The sequence below is a fragment of the Corvus hawaiiensis genome, chromosome 1 (assembly GCF_020740725.1).
Source record: "Corvus hawaiiensis isolate bCorHaw1 chromosome 1, bCorHaw1.pri.cur, whole genome shotgun sequence".
NCBI lineage: Eukaryota > Metazoa > Chordata > Aves > Passeriformes > Corvidae > Corvus > Corvus hawaiiensis.
Window position 1 is genome coordinate 86,544,433 of NC_063213.1, and position 20,008 is coordinate 86,564,440.

General features: G+C 42.5%; 1 protein-coding gene across 14 annotated transcripts in view; it reads right to left on the reverse strand.

The window, feature by feature from the left end:
* COBL (cordon-bleu WH2 repeat protein) overlaps positions 1–20,008 on the reverse strand; it is a 206,425-nt gene that overhangs the window by 158,226 nt on the left and 28,191 nt on the right. For 5 of the 14 annotated variants that reach the window (XM_048312707.1, XM_048312714.1, XM_048312688.1 and 2 more), the window contains exon 1: positions 147–2,029. The exons of 2 other annotated variants lie outside the window; for them this stretch is intronic. In XM_048312707.1, coding sequence (XP_048168664.1) covers positions 147–649 — 503 coding nt within the window. In that variant the 5' untranslated portion in view covers positions 650–2,029. Of the gene's footprint in view, positions 1–146; positions 2,031–2,051; positions 2,340–3,991; positions 4,056–7,497; positions 7,758–20,008 lie in introns of those variants that run through there. 7 more of the 14 variants (XM_048312679.1, XM_048312659.1, XM_048312670.1 and 4 more) reach the window with 5 other exon arrangements.

Genomic DNA, 20,008 nt, shown 5'->3' on the forward strand with positions numbered 1-20,008 from the left:
TACAGGAGTGAGAGCCGCCCTCGCCCCCACCTCCCCCGCTCCCCGCCCCGCCACCGGGCGGCACTGCCCGGGCCGCCGCCGCCCCCGGCTGCCCAGCCCGGCCGCGGGCGGGGATGTGTTGCCGAGGCGGCCCCCACCCGCCTTACCGGGCCGGCAGGGAAGCCACGCCGCGCCGCGGGCTCCGACACCCGCGCCTCCCGGGCAGACCGCAGCCGGGCACGGCGGGGCGGGCGTCAGGCGGCGGAGCTCCCGGCGCGGCGGGGCTCGGCTGGCCGCTGCCCGGGCGGCGCGGGAGTGCGGGGGCGCTGCGGGCCGGTTTCCATGTGACTGCCCGGCACAAACGCGAACACGGCGGCTGCCCCCGCGGGCACTGCCAGGGGGGCTGCCCACGCCGCCTACGCCACGGCGTGGGAGGGAGAGGAGGGGATGGGGTAACAGGCGGGAGAGAGGAGCGATAAACATCCCCGCCAGCGCCAGCTCCCAGGACCCTCCTCCGTCTCTTTTGCCACCGCCTTGGCAAACCCAGTGCTTGTGAGGCAGCTGTGCCCGAGACTGAGCCCCGCGGGAAGTGGAGGCTTTTCCTCAGCCTCACACCCTGCCTAACCCTGGCTCTGCCAGCTACGGCCTGTTTCTCGTCACCTCTGTTCATACAGATAATTTTTCTTCTCTTGGAGGCAGCACGAACAGCTCTTAAAATTGCGAGCGGCTTTGCTCAGGGAGAGGGGCTGGAGGGCCGTGGCACGGCAAGGCAGGCTTCCCCGGGGTTTTCCTGCTGCGAAACGAGCCCAGCACGGGGAGAGCAGTCCCACTGTTCCGGCGGTGCGAGACGCCCAGTGGTGCGGTCTTCATGGAAACGTGGGCATCGCGTTAAAATCTGTGTGTGCTGTTTCAGGAATATCCCCCCTCACGCCTTTTCCCCAGAATATCGACTGCTACACCTGTGTGTGAAAGCAGAACAAGCCTGGAGGCGGGCGAGTCTGGCTGTCACTATTGCTGTGTGTGTCCGCAGCCCGGCGCGCCTGGCGTTGGGCAGCCTGGCTTCCGCAAGTATTTCAGGAGCTTCTCTGCTCCTCTCCGTTTGTGCCACCTTGCTTTGAGGACGGCAGAGACAACAAACAGGTCAGGCCAGCAGCCAACACAGGGACCAGGAGACAGGAGCACGCAGGCTGAGTGAAGTTACAGGACGAAACTCGAGTGAGGAACTGAGCTGCTGCCTAGCTTGGCTTTTTACCTGGCTGCCTTGGTGATAGTCACACAGGTTCTGCTTTATGGTCTCCCCTTTCTCCAAACCCTTCCATCTCTTTAGTCTTGAGGTCCTATTTCTGCATATTCTGCCCATCAGAACGTGTCTTGCCCAGCTCAGTAACCACACTGAGTAAATGCAAGCAGCTTCTCCGGCTCCAAAAGTGAGTTTCTTCCTCAGCAAGTAAGACTTGGCAAATCTGGGTCAGAAGCTGCATGTGGCTGATGGCATTGCCATGTCCAAAAAAACCCCATCCCAGGCAGATTGAAAATACTTTGAAACATTCAGACATTGGATTAATTTGCAAGTAACAGAAAAGATATGCTTATCTTTCTGTACTACATGAGTGGAAGATCACTGTAAATGCCCAGCTTTGTCTACCAAGGCTTTTGCATTATGATCAAAATACCAGTTTCTATGTATTTACCCCAGTGTATAACAGAATACTTCTTGTGCTATAGTCAACCTTATCTTCTCTCACTTTGACACCCTGTAGTCTCCCCTTAATTCCCAACTCCTCAGCAGAGATTCGAGAATGCTGGCTTCTGTTTCCTTTTCTCCAACCCCCCATGTACAGCCAGCCTTCAGGAGGCAGCTGCCTGCCGTAGCTGTATGTAGAGAAACAAAAATACTAATTTGCAGAAGCAAAACATTGATCTCTAATTTCCCTGTTACCGTGGGTCGAAGTTGACTGAGTCACCACAGTTCAGTAATTACCCCGGTCATCTGAGCCACATGCCACGGTAATGAGCCACATGCACGATCTTAATTTGTGCCTTTATGAAAATAAATAGGCTAGGTTACATACCTTATTTTGCATGTGGATTGGTTCAGTCGCTGCACGCTGTCAGTTTCCATAGCTCCAGGAATGAATGGTCATCTATTAAATCATGGGAACTTGATTTCACAGCTCTGCTCATCAAGTATTCAGCCATTTTTCATCTCTCCTTTTTAAGACTCCTGTCTTAATGAACTCCTCCCTATTCTAGAACAGTTGCTAAAGCTGCACAGGCACAAAAACCTCTGCAGAAACACCAAAACCTTTCCCCATCTGCATCATTAGTAAACTACACCAAAAGAACTTCTCTTGCCTCAGCTGTAACTTCTACCTGAGCAGCGGTGTAAAATACAAAATATCAAACTAGTATTTGCTTATTATGTTCCCTTCTTTTTGTATAGCACATCAAAAGAGTGAAAACCTATTAATTACCAAATTCATGACCTTGCATCCCCAGAGCACCAGCAGGGCCAAGTGCCCATGTCCCCCATTCTTTAGTCGCATATATCTGATGGAAAAGCTGAGTGAAATGTGAGGAGCACACTGTGTGATACAACTTGGGAATCTGTTTTTCTCTAGGCTGCTTGGCACTGCGTGTCCCTCTTAAAAAGGGCAAAGGGGCTATTTCTAGTGTGTATTGTAATCCCCACAATCGGGGTGCTATGCTCCTTTGTTTGGGCAAAGGGCATTGGTTTGGAGAGGGGCTATATGAGTATTTGCCAGTCTCATAAAATGTCTGTGAGATTGGCATGTTCTGCTTTAACCCTTTCCTGTTTGTAGAGCTTCATCTCTGTTCCAATGGGCCTCTTCAATATATTTTCTAAGAAAATCAAGTCATTTGGATGACAAAATCCTTGCTGTAAAATAGTTCAGGCCTTTACAAATAAAAAATAAAGATCAATTATTCAGCAGTGCAATTTCACATTTATGCCTTTGTATTGTTTTCAGAACCCTATTCCTATTTTTCTTCACCTTTACTGCTAGTAGTATTACTGAATCAAACCTATAAGGCTACATTTTTCTTCTGCTACAACTGGCCTGCAATATTTCAGGAATTTGAGTTTATAGTGTAAACGTAACTGAACACGTAAGGAATCTAGTAAGACAAGTCTAATACCAAAGAATTTGTTTATAAGGTAGCAAAAAGAGCTTAAAATTAGCTCAGCACTAGCTAACATGCACCAGTTAACCAAACCTTTTCTCTAGTCTAACACATAATCTCTTTTTAATGATTTAGCTGTTTGAGGACCATCCTAAAATCAGAAACCAGGTTTGAGCCTAAAAGCCAAAGCAAAAAAACCAACCCCAAATTTATAGCGGGAAAAAATTGTGAATAGAAGTTAGTTATTGTGGTTAGGTTCAGCTAATAGCAAACATTTTTTAACCACAAAAGGCTTTTTCCCATTTTAAGCAATCTAGAAGTTGCAATTTAAGCATTAGTCCCTGTAAGAGAGTTGACTTACTGTACAATTGTAAAATTCCTTGCTATGTTGTTATAGCAATTGGAGTTGTGTAGCCTCAAGCTCACAAAACTCTTTTACTTTGCTACTCATAGTGAAAAGGAAAAAAAGAGATAGTAAGTTAGATTTTCAGGGCTTGCTAAGCCTTTTCCTTAAGTCCCAGAGCACCCATTCTTCAGAAATTTGTTTTGGGAGCTATTTGTTTAGGCCCTACATGTCCTATTGTTTTTGTTAGGAACCTGAAATAGCTGAGAGCAAAGGATATGCATTTTAGAGGAACATGTCGAAATAACAGATAAAAACATTCAGTAGTTTTGAACAAATATCGTGTCATTGCTGGTCTATAACATTATCAGATACCACTGAAGAGGCTGAATTTGCTTCAGAAAGGCACTGTGGCTTGATGAGTGGGGCACTCAAGGGAGAACAAGGAGCAAGGGTGCTTGGATCTGCCCTTAGTCATGCAGCAAATTGCCCATGAGTTTCTGCTTCATCTTTTGTTCTTCTTACTTGTTTTGTGTGGTGCCGAGAAACCTCCTTTGAGACTCAGTGCCAAACTGCACTTGCACGGCATCTGCAAGAGAGCAAAGACAGTTCCTGCCCTGGACAACCTGGGGGTTTTGGAACAGTGATTTTGGTTTTCTTCATCATTTTAGAGACATGTGTGTAAAACGTCTCTGATGTGAATTGAGGATTACAAAGAAAGAACCAAAAGAGATACTAAAACGTGACAATCCATCTGAAAGAGCATGTGGATATGGATATGGATACAGATTTATGTAGTTTTTGCTGAGGTAGTTCATGCTATTTCTGAATTATTGGGTAATTGTCTTCTGTATATGTAGAAATACTGAAGCTTTTCCTTTGTCTTGCTATCCCTCAACCCAGTCTGTTTTGGAAGAAAGATCCCTTCAGAGATTTTTTCCTTTTGTCTCCCAAAATTTACTGAAGTCAGGGAAGAGTTTAGTGGGTTTTTGGCCTTAAGACCTAGAACTAAGCATCGTGAGTGTGGTGAAGAAAACTAGACACTCTTGCCCACCCCCTGCATGGAAAAGGCTGCTGAAGAAACCCCTGCTTGACCGTTCACTTCTGCCTTAAAACTGTGGCATGCTCTGGAAAGTGGTGGAGAGAGGGATGGAGCAGCACTGCAGACGAGCGGGTGCGTGATGCAGTCCTGGCCCAGCGCCGACAATCAGGAGCCACAGGGCAGATCGAGCACCGTCATGCCATGTAAAAATACTCTGGAAAGGGAGGCTCCTTTTGCCTAAGAGTGTATTTCAGAGCACGTGTGCAGGGTGAGGAATGTGATGTACATTAAAAGAGGCAGGGAAATGGTTTAAACCCACGATGTGAATAGAGCAAGAGGAATTTCTGTGAACAGCACAGCCATCAGGACATTAAAACTGGGTTATTTTAAATGTGGCTAAAAGTGGACACAGCAGACAGCCACATAACCCAGACTGAAGCTGATCTCTATAATACACTGACACAGCCTTGAGTGTAAGAACTGTAGAATTTTGGGGATTTTGTTTTAAAGATTGGGTATTGATTACATGCTTATTCTTCCATGCTTTCTCTTTTTTCCCCCAACATTTGTTTTCCCTACCATTTTGTTCTACGTGTTTTGGGCAAATAGCCTTCAATTTCCTTTCTTTTCTACTATTCCTCTTATGTGAACTTTTTCATGTAAGTGTAGTCTACAATTGAACTGACATTAATGAAAATACATTTACTGGGACAGACACAGTGGGCCAAAGCTCGTGTTCCTGGGCCCAGCTGCGGTGAGAACCTTCCTAGGCAACATGATAATAGAAGATGCTTCTCAAAATTAGTAGTTACATGACTCATACTCATCTGAACAGTGAGAGCATGCTTCTCTGAACAGTGTCAGAGAAGGCAATAGTACTATCCAGAGGAAAAAAAAATCAATTTTCATGACCATGTCGTAATTTGTGACTGAAAAAAGCCTTTCGGAAATCTTGGCTACCTAACAAAACAAATTTGAATCAAAACACTAGCTAATTTATGTAAAATTATCTTCATTGTAATGAGCTGGGTAATCCTGCTTGGCCTGCTGGTCAGAGTGACCCAGCTACAGCCATTCCTCTCTGGGAGGTTTTTGCTCTTTGTTTGCCATGCCAAAGAGAGTCTGAGGTTATGAAAGCAGCATTTCGGAGATGCGACTCACCACCTCACAGGTGCTCATGCCACTAAAATTCATTTTATCCTTACCTCTTTCTGTAATGCAAGTAAGTTGTATTCTGTTTCAGATATTTTGTGAAACAGAAGTAAAGGTCTCAGGCTACCTAGCCCAGCAGAACTATCAGAAAGGGAAACTTAACGAGCCTTCTGTGTAAATAACTTTCCATGGATCCGAAACAGCTCATTTAGAGGTGGTGTGAAGCTGTAGCACATCACTTCACTGATGCTTTTCCAATTAGTGGGGTACAGACAGGCCAAGGTTTTGTAGAGTCGGGCAGGACTGACAAGAAGACTGCAGAAGGGACGTTGCCTGTGTGGTCGAGTGACACAATAAAGCAGAAAGCTGCTCTCTGTAAGCCATGGATGTGGCACATTCCCAGTGGTTCTTGTGCAGTATACTGCATGCACAACATCACGTGTTCACCACTGCAACCAGACTGCACCCCTCCCATGTATCACAACCAGCTCTCCAGCCAGCAGCACGGCTGGAGCTGGCAGTGATGGCAATGAGGAGCACCTGCTGCCTTTGCTGACTCTCAGGCGAGGCTTCAGCTACTGACTCCTGGAGTTGTTCTTGGAGTAAGTTAGTCCCAAATGCTCTTAGGAAACAATTCTCATGAGCCATGTCTATAGTGAATACTCAATACCAGGGTTTCTATTTCAAGAAGGCCATTTCTATTTTGATATACAAATATAGTCATGCTGTAATCAGAAGAACTATATACACTCACAGTCCTCTATGTAAATATTTAACACTGTATGGGAGAAGAAGAACATTGTCCACAGCTATCGTTTAGGTCACAGACTGGGTTAAACTTCTACTATATTTAAATATTTTTTTTTCAGGACAGTAATTCACTGAAATTTAGAAATTTTCCATGGTTAGGAGGTAGTTTCATTTTCAAGTTTCAGAATGGATAAATTACAACATAGATTTTATAGAATTTCAAAGTTACAAATGTAATTCTTGTTTCACTCTTGCATCCTCTGATGCATCTTTCTGTTAATCCTGATTGATAGCAACATACATGAAAACAGGTTTTGGTTCTGTGTTTGAGTCAAAGCTAATACACTACAGATAAAGACAAATACACTTACTTATGCAAAGATACAAAATTAGCAGGCTTGGTGCTGCTCCTGTTTCTATTGAGTTACCTAATTGGTGATTGCCTTAGTTCAACAACAACTCAAAGCACACAAAGCTTTAAAAAGAAATCTCACCAATATTATATCATCATATTCCTTAATTCTTTAGGAAAAAGAGACCCTTTGGCATGTCATATAATCTCTACAATTCTCTGTGAACTGAACAGAACTTGAATAGCTGCATGCTGTTAAATTACTACATGCACTCCCAAATGCCTACCTTTTACTCATTCCTACCCCAAATACAGACATCATGAACATGCTGAAAACACTAAATTATATTAATACAAGACTCATAGCCCTGAAAGAATGAGCCTTAACTGATGCTATTGTCAGGAAAGCATCTGAAGAAGGCAGATGAAGTCTGACATACATAAAGCCTTATATAAAATTCATATTTAGGTTACAAGTCTGAGAAATGAGAAAATAACTTACCTCCTTACCTTGAGGAATTCTCTGTGATCTTATTAAATTGACATCATGTACAATAAAATTTTTCTAGTTACCATCATGTCATGATATGATCAGTGGTGCAAAGGGTGGCTTTCCCATCACCTGAGCCTCTGAGGCCAGCAAAGGCTTCTTAACTCTCCCATTGTAACTTTCATAAACTTTACACCTTAATATCAATAAGTGACAAAATAATATTTTTCTTTTTGCTAACATACCTTGAGACCAATCCTGCTGATTATGTCTTTTTCCAGAAATTTGGGTTAGCTAAAGAACTATGCTTTTGGATATGGCTAAAGAAGAGGAAGGGATGTCTTCCAAAGATGTCTGGTGGTACAAATCCAGGAGATCTTGGTCTGAGATTAAGTACACAGCTGTTTCACCACAGTATCATTGAACTGATGTGGTCACGCAGCGACAAGACAGGGTAGAGCTTCTCTTTTTAGAAAGGGTTGTGGTCACCTTCCTCACCCTGCTCCTGTGAGCAATACGTATAATTAGAAACCAGAAAAACTGTCCTTGAATCATCAATGAAGGGATTGGAGAATGAAAGAGGGGTGGAGGAATTATGAATTATCTGGACAATATCACTGTAATGATCCAAAGCCGACTAATATTGAGAGTTTTTCTACTGATTCCAACTGCATTTACCAAATCTTTCATATCACTTGCAAACACAGGCCGTAATGATTGTCTGTTCTACACAACTTTTCTTCTCTCATTTGTTTCCTTCTTTCTTTTGAATGTGAAGTTGATCATGTCTTAATCCTACCTCTGGCCAGTTGTACTGGTGCTATGTGAATCTTCCCAAGGGTCTGCTGTGTACTGTCCCCTAAAAGACAGCATGAAGGTAAAAAGTCTGCCACGTCCTTTAAACACCCTTTAAACACCTTGTACCTGACATGGTGTAGTGTGGTTGATGGAGCTTTGGAACCCTTTTATTTCTCTGTCTTCTCCTGGCTTGCCGCTCTCCTCAACCTGCAATCTCAGCTTAGGGCAGGGGTATAAATTATTACATAATTAAAATGAAACAACACTCCCTTTCTTCAAGCGAGTCATCTGCAGGTATCCAGAAAATTTACAGCATGAGAATTACCTCAGGTTCAGGGCATTAAGAATATAAAAGTAGCTCGTTAGATGTCCTTAGGAAAAATAAATATGGAGCACCAACTTAGAGAGAATACTTTCTTGCTCTTCTCAGTTGCAAACTAGGAGAATTTCCATACTTCCTGTGAATTTGCTACACAGGGTGGTGCACTACTGTGTGGCTTCAGGAACCGCCCAGAAAACAAACTGTGATGACAAGATCTGTGCTTGGTTCCTCCTCTGCCCCTATGGCAAGAGCTCTGCTGGCAGCAGCTGGTGTCTGGATCAGCACTTGGTTGCTGCCCAGCCAGTTGGCACAGTTTACCTTTCCAGCAGTGGGCGGCAAGCCAGAGCCCCACCTTTTCTCCACATTCTACTCTCTCAGCAGAGATGGATGACAAGGGAGGAAAACAATAATCCCATTGTTTTCCCATCTTTTCTCTATCACAGAAAAGCCTTAGTGGCCATGAAGGGTCTAAGATAAAGACCACAAACTCTTCAGTGAATAGGCATGTGTCCATGGAGATTTGAAGGAATAGGTTGGTTTTATACTTGTTCATAATTTGATACAATATTAAAGGAACCCACAGATTTATATGTGATTTTTTTCTTTTACTAGAAGATGACAAATGAGGGTTTAAATCCTCTTAAAATGCATTAGACTAACACCTGAAATAACTATGGAGGTGCTTTCACAGCACTGGCCTGTGTTTTAAGTCTGTCGCAAAAGCCACATTAACATTATTGATCAGTACTGAACCAAAATGCACATGGCAATATTTGCAAACTTTCACTGATAATGTATTTTGTAACCTGTCTATAGCTTACTTATGGGAAAACTAAAAGTCAGAGAGTGACATACTAATTGTTTGAATGTTCTTTGCATTTGATGTGCCTTACCACCCCAGTGGTTCCTAGAATCACAGAATATACTGAGTTGGAAGGGACACACAAGGACCATCAAGTCAAACTTCTGGCTCTGCAATGGACATGCAGAATCACATCGTGTCTGAGAGCGTTGTCTAAACACTTCTTGAGCTTGAAGGAAGTGTCTGCTTGAGTCAGATCATGTGTGCACACAAGAGTGACCAGCTGTGAGCCTTGCAGCAACCTCTGCAGCCTAAGTCACTGCTTACATAAAAGTTTCTCAGGGTGCTTGGTGTGAGCAGCCCCTGCTTGTTCTCATCCCTGCATGTGCAGGAGATAACCTTGTGTCCTGCCCTGATGTGGGAACAGGATGGGCTCCCACCTGCAGACACTGGGGCACACCACAGACAGAAGGCTTCCGTGCCCTCTCCCACTGCTGCCTCAGCTCATGGCTACTGAAACCACCTCTGTCAGGTTGCCCAGTCCCAGCTGAACTATTGTCAAGCTCACAGCACATCTTAAACAGCAGGTACAGCTCCAGTGCTCAGTCACCCTGTGCAGGTATAACCTTCCCCTTCTCGAAGATTTCAATGTCATAACATAGGAGAATATTTGTGCAACTTGAGGAGTGGCATTTTTAACCCTTTGGAAAAGAATGGTGTGGGCAAGAGTGACACTGAAAATCTACAGTACTTTGCTACCATGTTTTCACTTTTAAGGTGATTCCTTATAACATTACAAAATATAGTTTGTTTATACATTACGATTGCACTTCCAAAGTGCTGTCTAATACAGATCTTGAAAACTACATTTGTTACCCTGCTGGTTTATGAATTCCTCATTCCTTCCTGATGGATGAGCACTAAGAATGGCTAAACCTGGGATTTTCAGATGGGTGTAATATAGACTGTAAAATATATGTATTTATCCGTACGTATATGATTGTATCATTCTAGAGTTTTGTTTTCTTTGTGGTAGGGTTTTACGTTTTGGTGGTTTTTTTCTGCATACTGACTTACTTGGAAGGTCAAGATGCCTCTGGCTTCTTCTGAGACCCCACCTGAGGAATGACATCCAACTCTGGGGCCACAAGAAAGCCATGGAACTGTTGGAGTGGGTTCAGGGGAGAGCCACAAAAAATCATCAGACGGCTGCATCACCTCGCTTATGAAGAAAGGATGAAAGAATTTATGTTGTTCAGCCTGGAGAAGTGAAAGCTCCTGCAGTCTTTCAATAATTAAAGGGGGCATATAAGAAAGATGTGGACAGACTTTTTACTAGGGCCATGTAGTGATAAAAGACAGGAGTAACACTTTAAACTACAAGGGAGTAGATTTAGATCAGACATAAGGAAGAAATTCTTCACAATGAGAGTGGTGAGAGGCTGGAACAGGTTGCCCAGAGAAGTTGTGGATGCCTCATCATTGGGAATGTTCAAGGTTAGATTGGATGGGGAAAGTAACCTGGTTTAGTGAAATAGGTCCTTGCCAATGCCATGGGGGTTGGACTATAGATAATCTTTAAAGGCCCTTCCCAACCCAAACTGTTCTTTGATTCTTGAGTGCCCAAGTGAGGATTCGGGTGTCTGTGTTAGTGGACTCAAGTCAGAATATAGGATTCATTGCTGGCCAACTAAGGATATTTGAAGTCAACTGATAACAAAACTCCAGGATTCAGAACCTTTGTTCCTAAATGGAGTTTCTTTGAAGGGAAACAGAATCCAGTAGCTAAGCCAACAAAATAGATAGGAACACAGCCCTAGTTTAATTTTTACTGTAGAAGCTCAAAATTAAATCAGTGGTTCCACAGTGGCCTAACAGTATGATCAGAAAACATGCTGTGGAAAGCTCAGGGAAGGAAATTTTAATGAGCATGACTTTTTCAACAGTCTTGTGACGGTCTGTTACAAGAAAATGACCAATGAAGGTCTTAATAACGTTTCAATTATTAGATTAAGTCTTGGAAAAGACTAATGGTTAAGAAAGGGAAAAGAGCAATCAGCAGGAAAACAAACCCAAAACAAACCAACAAGAATTCCCCATGGTCTTATTGCAAAATTAGGCTTTTAAATGTTTGCATCCAACACCTCTCCACTGGGAGGCCTCTGTCACCGCCCCCTGGGGACTTAAGGCTGATAGTTCCAGTATGAATCTGTGGGAGGAGGGGTCAGCTCCTTTCCTAAGGTGACGAAATAGGGTGTTACTACCTCCTGGGAAAGAGAACAGGCTGGCTTTATTTTAATAATGATATCTGCTTTTGTAATCCTTCTATGCTCTAAGCAAAGCCAAACAGCTTTTACTTTTTTCTTAAAGTGGGAGTGAAATGCGTGGGCATAAAGGGGATGCTCTGAGGAGGTGGATGATGAAAGATCCTGCTAACATCATCATAAAAGTGAAGCTGCAGCAGGAAGCTGAAAGGACATCCTGGGTAGATTTTTTATCAGAGCTTCCAGTTCTGATGAGAGAGCGGTACAAAAATAAGACAAAGGATTTTGAGTTTCTGAGCTCATGGCTGCTCTGAAGAACTGAAGAGGTCAGGTTGAACCCACCATCAGTGGGACAATGATTTCAGCCACTTGTGAAGGATTTTTATTTTTGTCTCTTGTATTCCCAGGTATTCTATGTTTAAAACAAACAAAAAAAAAGAAATGAAAGACACTTAGGCAGCAGAATGATCTTTAACTCAGTCCCTGTGAGTCCTGAACCTGATGTCTTGCTTCAAAAATTTAAGAACAGCCTTCCCCCTAGATGCCTCTGGACCCCACCAGAGTAGACTCTTTTTCTCTCCAGAGGGGTGGGGCGGATGTAAACAGAACACCCCAATAGTTGTGCCCTAAATATTTCTTTTGTACATTGTGTTACTACGCTTGAGAGTCATTGCTGAGAAATGGAGTTTAAAAACTGGAGAAAAGTTTGCAGCTGTAACAATGATACTTACAGTCTTTGAATTTATTTGAAGCTTTGTGAAAATGTATCTGGGCAAATGGCTGTGCCAGCCTAAGGCAGCAGCTGATGTTGTGCTTTGAGTGGAAGGTTAGTGGTCACGTTTAGACAGCTTGGGCAGGGGGTTCACAAGATTTTGTGCTGCAGACTGTATATACATAGGAGGGAGAAAAAAACTATTTCTCTGCCTCCTTGAAGATCCATGCCCAGCTCCTCATTTGGTTCAGTTCAGGCAGGCGGCTGTGGGTAGTTCTGAGCATTAAAGCACTGGAAGTCCAGCAGCCACTGGAGTCATACAGGTGGCTGTGCCAGGTTGAGAGCAGCCAGCCGAGAGCAAAGGGCTCTTGGCAGAGCTGCCAGGGCCCACGAATGAACATGGAGCAGCCAGAGGCACAGCCCTTAGGGAGCCAAGCAGCTACCAGAGCATTGCTTCACATGGCAGTTTCGCCCAACAGATCTTCACTTTCACTTATTGCAGGTGATGGGAAAAAGTCTACCCTGGAAATTACTTCCTTAGAGAAAAAAGACTATGAACTGTTAAAGAATAACTGTCACAGTCAGTTACTATCACTGTTTATCTACCTGGTCAGGTTTTTGTTCTCTCTTACCAAAAAAAAAAAAAAACCAACAAAAAAACCCAAATCTTTTTGAAGTGTTTGATTAACATTTGCCTCTTACTTATGCCTCTGCTTTTGAAATACTGGAATTCAGTATAATTTTTCCAGTTGTCCAGGTGTGGCCTCAAGTCACTACATTTGGAGCAACTCCCTTCAATTTGAACCCAGACCTTGTTGCTGCCAGTCACGTCCTGGCAGGAGGGTTCCTTTGGAACAACAGCAGCAGTGTTTCAATGAAATGACTAAATCTCTCTTTTTCCAGAGGATCCCTGCTACCACTGGTATGTAGGATGGAGGATATGAAGTCTGAGGATATACTAAGGCAGTGTAGTCTATCTCATTAGTTTGAAAACAAAGTGAACAAAGAGATTCTAGCAAAAAAAAGGGACAGTGTATTAAAATAACTAAATACCATCCCAGACTCAACAGGCTCCTTGTCTCTGAGCAATTATGAATAATGCTGGGTACATGGGATGAAACTTAATTTAGACTGCAGTTTCATAGTCACTTCAAGCTAATCTAAATTGGCACAGATTATGAAAGGAGGAATCTCGCCTGCCTGTCTGTCCCTCTCTTTTCCCCTCGTCCCACCCCTTCACACACAGAGCAGCTTTATTTGTTTCTGTGTGGCATGGAGTGGGGCAGGCAGCTTGCCCAGAGGGACAACCCTGCTGCGCCCAAACACACTTTCAGCCTGCCCATGCCCCCATCCATGTTACAGCCATCCTGACTACAACAGGGAAAGCTTTTGCTAAGCCAGATAGGTTTCCTGGTTTGGGGTGGGCCGGGAGGGTGGGCAGTGATGTCTTCAAGCTGTGATGACAGTACAGTGACATACCTTGAGTACTGTGAAACAGGGCAGCAGTCAAGATACGTGGACTTGAAATGCCCTAGAGCAGGCACAAATTCCAGCACTTGCTACCTTAACACTGTTTTATATTATTGCTGTGTAACATATTAACTTCTAGATGTCACAGTGCATCAGCCCTGATCCACTGGTGACTTGTCCAAGTAAATATAGCCAAGCAAAATGCTATTTATTCTAGCCATGGAGGAAAAAAGCGCTTTTTTCCGCTATGTATTTTTTTAAAAATTGTTTGTCCCATTAAGATATCAACACTCTTCTATTCCTGTTTGAATATTATAATGAGACGTTTGCATCAATTAATAATTTGGAGTCATTAATCCTATGTCAGTGAGCCCAAGCTGAACTCAGCAAACATAGCCACAGTAGGTGCCTGCATGTGTACACCTAATTCTACTTTTCCTGAAGTGCAACCTCAATGCCACAGCTGAATATCTATGCTTGTTTAAAGGTAATTGCACAAGACAAAATACGACTCAAATGCAGCAGCCTCATTTAGAACTCTTAAAAACAAATTATAAATAGGAGAGCAGTGAACAAAAGGTCCCCTGGGATAATTTCTGAGGTCATGTGCTCATTTTGCAGGAAGCTGGCTTTCTCCTTCATTAGAGGAGTTGAACAACTGTAAGTCAGTCACTCAGGTGCAAGTCTTTTTGAGGTCTGCTCTTCACCACCAGAGAAATGCCAAGGGTTCTCATATAAACAAGCACTGTTTATAGATACCTTCTCAGCAGTGGCACTCTATTGTTAAACATTAATTCTTATGTATATGTTGTGCAACAGTTACACATGCTATTTGGTTCTGTTAGCAATTTGAAAGGACACTTTCAGTAATTTAGGAGCAAAGCACAGGTTTCGGAGAGTTTCCTGCAAAAATATAGGAACAAATATCTTAAGGAGTAAGCAATTTTATTGGTTTTATTTATTTATTTAGTAAAGGTGCTCTGAAGTTTTTTTTACAGACAGTGAACATTTAGAAGCAGAGCCAAAAAGACCTTGACTGTTGGTCCCACCTGGTGCATTTGCATTCTGCCAGTGGAGGAGAACAGGCACACAAGTGGTAGAAGTGAGTTGGCAAAAAAGGCTAGGGAAATAATGTCAAGATTTGGGATCATTTCTAGGGAGACAAACAAGCAAGCTCACTAATTTTACTGCAAGGCTCCTGTGGAGAGAGGCAGAGGTTAAACATCTCTGCTCCACCTGTTGGTGAAGAAGAAAAAGGAAAATTCTGTGGAGAGAACAGAGAGAGAACACCCCTGTTTGCTAGGGATTCTGCAGCAATAGTCACAGTTTCAGAGTTTTCTGTGTGTCTTAGAGGATAAGGAAGTGAATCAGAAACTCCAAAAGAGACTCAAGGAGGAAAAAAAGAGGATTTACCTGCTTGTTAGCAGGCAATTCTGCCTGGCCTACAGTGACAGTTTGGGAGAGATGCTTGAACAAATGCACCTCACTGTACACACCATACAGAGAGTTTTTGGGTGGAGGCTTTTGGGGTGGGGATGATTTTGCAGTGTGATCAAGCTATGTTACTTTGGAGTGTTTTCATAGAATCATGAAATAGTTTGGGTTTAAATTGACCTTTAAAAGTCATCTGATCCAACCTACCTGCAATAAGCAGGTACACCTTAACTAGACCAGGTTGCACAGAGCCCTATCCAGCCTGGCTTTGAATTTTTCCAGGGATGGGGCATCTATCACTTCTCTGGGCATCCTGTCCCAGTGTCTCACTACTGTCATTATAAAGCCCATTAACTGTGAAGTCAGCCCACCAGACTGTCAGCAGGGCACAACATCCTCTAGCAGCTGCGAGGACTTACTCCTTGCTATTTTATGGTATGTTCTGCTTTTTGCTTACCTAAGGTTGTAACCACTAAGAAAAACTTCCAATTTGCTGACTGTGGCTATTTGCCAGTGCAATTCTGGGTTGCTCTGTTCAGTATCTAGAGGCTTCCAGGAAAAGTAGAGTTATCTGTCAGGAAGTATTACATCTAGTATCATTACTTCTTGGTGAAAGGTTTAGTTTGTTATTTCCCGGGACAATGGGGACACACTTAGACCTTGTCTGTGGGAAAACAAGACAAGCACACACAGAGTGCAGAAATGACAACATGTGTTAAAACACTCATGTAAGGAGATTCAAACTGACCCTAGTTGGCAGAGGTATCTAGAATATGCACTTAGAGTATCTCATTCAGTGAAGGACAGCACACAGAGCAGAGAGTTCAGCATGTGTCCTGGAGTCAGAGTCTGTATTTTTAGACTCTAAATCAGAGTGTGCCTGTACAATGGTGCCATTTCAGTATCTCTTTAAGAGCCTGATTTCTCATTGGGGACATTTTTAAAAAGGCCCATGGTGGAGATAAATCACCTACCTACATCTAAAGTCAGGAAAAATTCCTCTGGGAGTCGCAGTGACTCAGAAACAGCTGAGATCTGCCAAACTGGAACAAGTTCAAAGGGAGCACTGCCTATGATCAATTCATTTCAAAAACCTCAGATAAGGGAGTGGCAAGAAACTTTCCTGCCACCAACCATGAAAACAGTTAAGGGGAAACAAGCCATCCACCACATGGGTTTTTAACAATCTACTCAATCTTGATAGTGTAAGGGCCCCAGTGAGTCTGGTAGTAAACACAGAAGAAATCAAAACCAGAGTAAGCTGCTGTTCTGAGCTATAAGGTCATTTTTTCTAATATCTCCAGGCACAGAGAGCAGTTGCAGTTAAGTAGATAGCCTTAGGAAATAGCTTCTTAATACAAGAAAGCAGGAGAAAAGTCATTTTATTTCCTCACATTCTTTTTGCAGGCTCTGTTGCTCAAGTTACAAAATTCGTATGAAATGTAACAATAGAAACCAGCCCTGTGTAGCAAGGGCCTAAAGAAGTTAAAAAAACCCTAAAAGTGGATCTTCAAGGAAGTCCTACATAGTCTTCCATGAATCAATGAGTTTCTTTGGCCACCAAACTACTGGGCACACATGGAGAACCTTGCTACCTCAGGGCTGGTACGGCTTCTGAGCACAGGTCTCAGCAGAAACCAAGTGAAAAACAAACTTTGAAGCTGTGTCTCATATTAAATCTGTTATAATTCAGAACTTAGTCATTTGTACATGGTGATGTAAATGACTGGGACTCTCACACAGTAACTCTGCATGCTGTGCAAGAAAATAGCTAAAATCCATGGGAGAGAAGAAAAGAGTTTATAGTCATGGTTTAGGCACAACTCTTGTAACACTTCTACATGTCCTGGAGAATGCCTGGTTGGAGCAATTAGCAGGAAGCATTTATTGGTTCAAATAAGTTCACATTTGGCAAGATTCAAGAGACCACATACCAAAAGGTTCTGAAAAATTTTTCAACAGCCACAAACAAAAGAAAAAAGTAAGGTAACACTAGCCCTGGTCAATGTGTGAAGAGAATATAAAGAGAAAAAAAAAATCATAAAAATGCATAAGGAGATGTCGTCATAAAACACTTATGCCTCTGTTCTTGAAATACTAGAGAACAGAACTTCCTGAGGATTTAGTGGGAACTTCAGGGATTCATCCAGAATTAAGCTATGGAAAGCTAACGAAAGGCAATTTGACAACACCCCCAAAGTCTTAAACTTTCCAGGGAGAAACTTTAGCCTCTTTTAGGAATTCATAAACCAGGTTGGACAGGAGCCATTTCTGCCTCCAAGATTGTCATTTTTCATGGCAAGAACAATTAAGTACATTTTGCTCCATTTTCTCTAGGGACTGGGTTGTTGCAGAAAGCAACACACCCAGCTCTGGGCAGGAGAGCTCTCCAGGACAAAGGCTGTGCCCAGCAGCTTCCCAAGAGCCCAAGGCGGCACCACATGAAATCCAGGGCTGTCCTGTTTAGCAGCTCAGTAAAAGGAAAATGAGAACTTTTATAACTTTTTGAGTAAAACTTAAATCTTACAGGTATCTTTTCTCTGATAGGAAAATACCTTTTATTACTTGAATTCAAGTCCTTTTTTCATGTGTCTCACGAGATGCATGTTTTGCTGAACTGTATAAGAAATCCCACCCTAAGGCAGATCCACTTGCACAGAGAACATCCAGTTCCATTCAGTGTCTGCACCAGGAAAAATATACTGACCTCATCCAGAGGGAGAAGAAAGTTTGTGTGCAAACAGAACCTGAATAGGATCTTCCTAAAGAGGTTGGGTGAGAAATCTGAATAACCAGCAAAATGTTTCCTCATGGACAAAATGTATTCTGTGTGTGGGAAATGACCCAACAATTTCCCGTACTACCATGGTACTTTTTCATCATCCATGTTAACATGTCTTTGCAATTCCTTATCACCATCACATCAGGGGTCAGAAGTGGCACTTTAATTGCAAAACATATTAAATCTTTCTCATGAATCTCAGTTAGGTACAAAATATGTTAAAAACCAAAACCATGGTACCTCTCTGCAGTATAAGTTCGACTAGAAGATTGTAAGAGTATCACATGCCATAGAAATAATTAACCTGGCAACATCTTTATTCTGTCTTTGCAATTCCTTAACAGCCAGGTTCAGGCCAGGACAACAGACAGGGCTTAGCCTGACATAGAAGAATTCGCCATTTAAATGCTCTAAGTCAGATCAACGACAACCTAAAGACCCAAGCAAGCAAAAAGCCTCCAAACATACTAAAAAACAACCAACAAACCAAACAAAACCCTCAAGCCCCACAATTTTGTCAGAACAGCCAGATTAGCTCCAACTAAAAATCCACCTACAGTGAGCATCTGGGAAAATAAGATCGGAATGAAAGTTAAAAAGATAACTTCAGGTGCCTTAATAAGTTTTCAGCTAGATAATGTTTCATTTGTTTTTAATTGAAGTTTACAGTCTTTATAGCTGCATGATTTTTCTTAAAGTGAAGAAATAAGTAGAGAGGAGGAAATTTAGCAACACCATAATTAACTACTTAGGGCAAATCCTCCCATCAGATTCATGAGACAGATTTCAGATAAGCAGCTCAAATGAAGGATTATCTTGCTAGCAATGCGGAAATGTTGATCAGCTTGATATTTCCATTCTGCAGACAAGAGTTCATGCTGCTGCTCACTATTTTCTGCAAGGAGGTAAATCTCCACAAAGGTGGAAAGTCTGATCCAAAGGGGATTTTGTTTTTAAAACCCCTGCACATGACCATCTTGTACTTGTGTGTTTTCAGGCAGAAATGAGATCTGAATTTAAATGCTGCTCAGCTGCCCCCTTCGAGAAGGGTTACCAGGCAGATGGATGCCCTGATGGTATGATGGATGGGTTGGAGCACATTGCATATGTGCTAATACGGTGTCTTTACACAAACATTAGCACTTGAGGGCATCACAGAATACTCAAGCATTCTTAAAATATTAAGTTCAATTAAAAATATAATCTCTTATGACTGATAACATTCTCAGCATATGTTTCATGGCATTTAAAGATAAATGGAACCCATCTAGCCAGGAGATTTAAATTTTGAGGAAAAATCTCCTGTCCATCACCAGGAATACTCTGAAAAAAACCTGTATAAAATTTAAACTGGAGCCTTGTCATAACAGTCTTGCATATGCCAGTCTTGTCTGGTGTCTGGGCAACGAATGCAACTGAAAAACTGAGATGCTTGCCTTTTACCATGCACTTTTCAGTCCTCTTGCCTCATTCAAAAGCTGCAGGGATGGCTAGAACAAATTCCTTATTTCTATTTCAGGATCTAAAAGCTGTTTGCTGGATGAGGCTCAAGGGTCTCTATCTCTTCATTCTCTACATAGTAGAAAAACACATACCGATATTTCAGTAAGTTATGCTTTGAACAAGAAAGAGAGGACCAGAAGCAAATGAGGGGAAAAACCAAACATAGCATAAAATATTTATTATTGCTGTATTCACAGAAGTAGTACCAGTCTCTTAGGTTTAGTCACTTGAATATGGACTGTGAATTTGACCACAGTGTATATATAAGATATTTTATATGTCCAGTGGATATACTTCCATTTTGACTTGTGCAAACAGGTTACATGTTTCACCTCCTATCAAAAAAAAACCATTGTCCACTATGAGAAAAGGTTCTATGGCCATGCCACATGATTTCCCCATGTCTTAGGTGTCCACAAGATAAGTAGCCTTCTTTTGTAGTTGGCATCAGAATTCTTCAGAGAGGCAGCTGTTCATTTAAAGTACATTAAAATGCATTTCTTTGCATTTTCTAATAAGTAGAGTGAATCTGTTGGAACATTTAAAAAAAAATCTGTTTGAAACTTGGAACCTAGCCCTCTCCCATCCTTATTCAGATAAAATCCCACCCCAAAACCCCCCTAACAAAAATAATTTTTGCTGAATGCATGCCTAAACAGATAAGCTTCA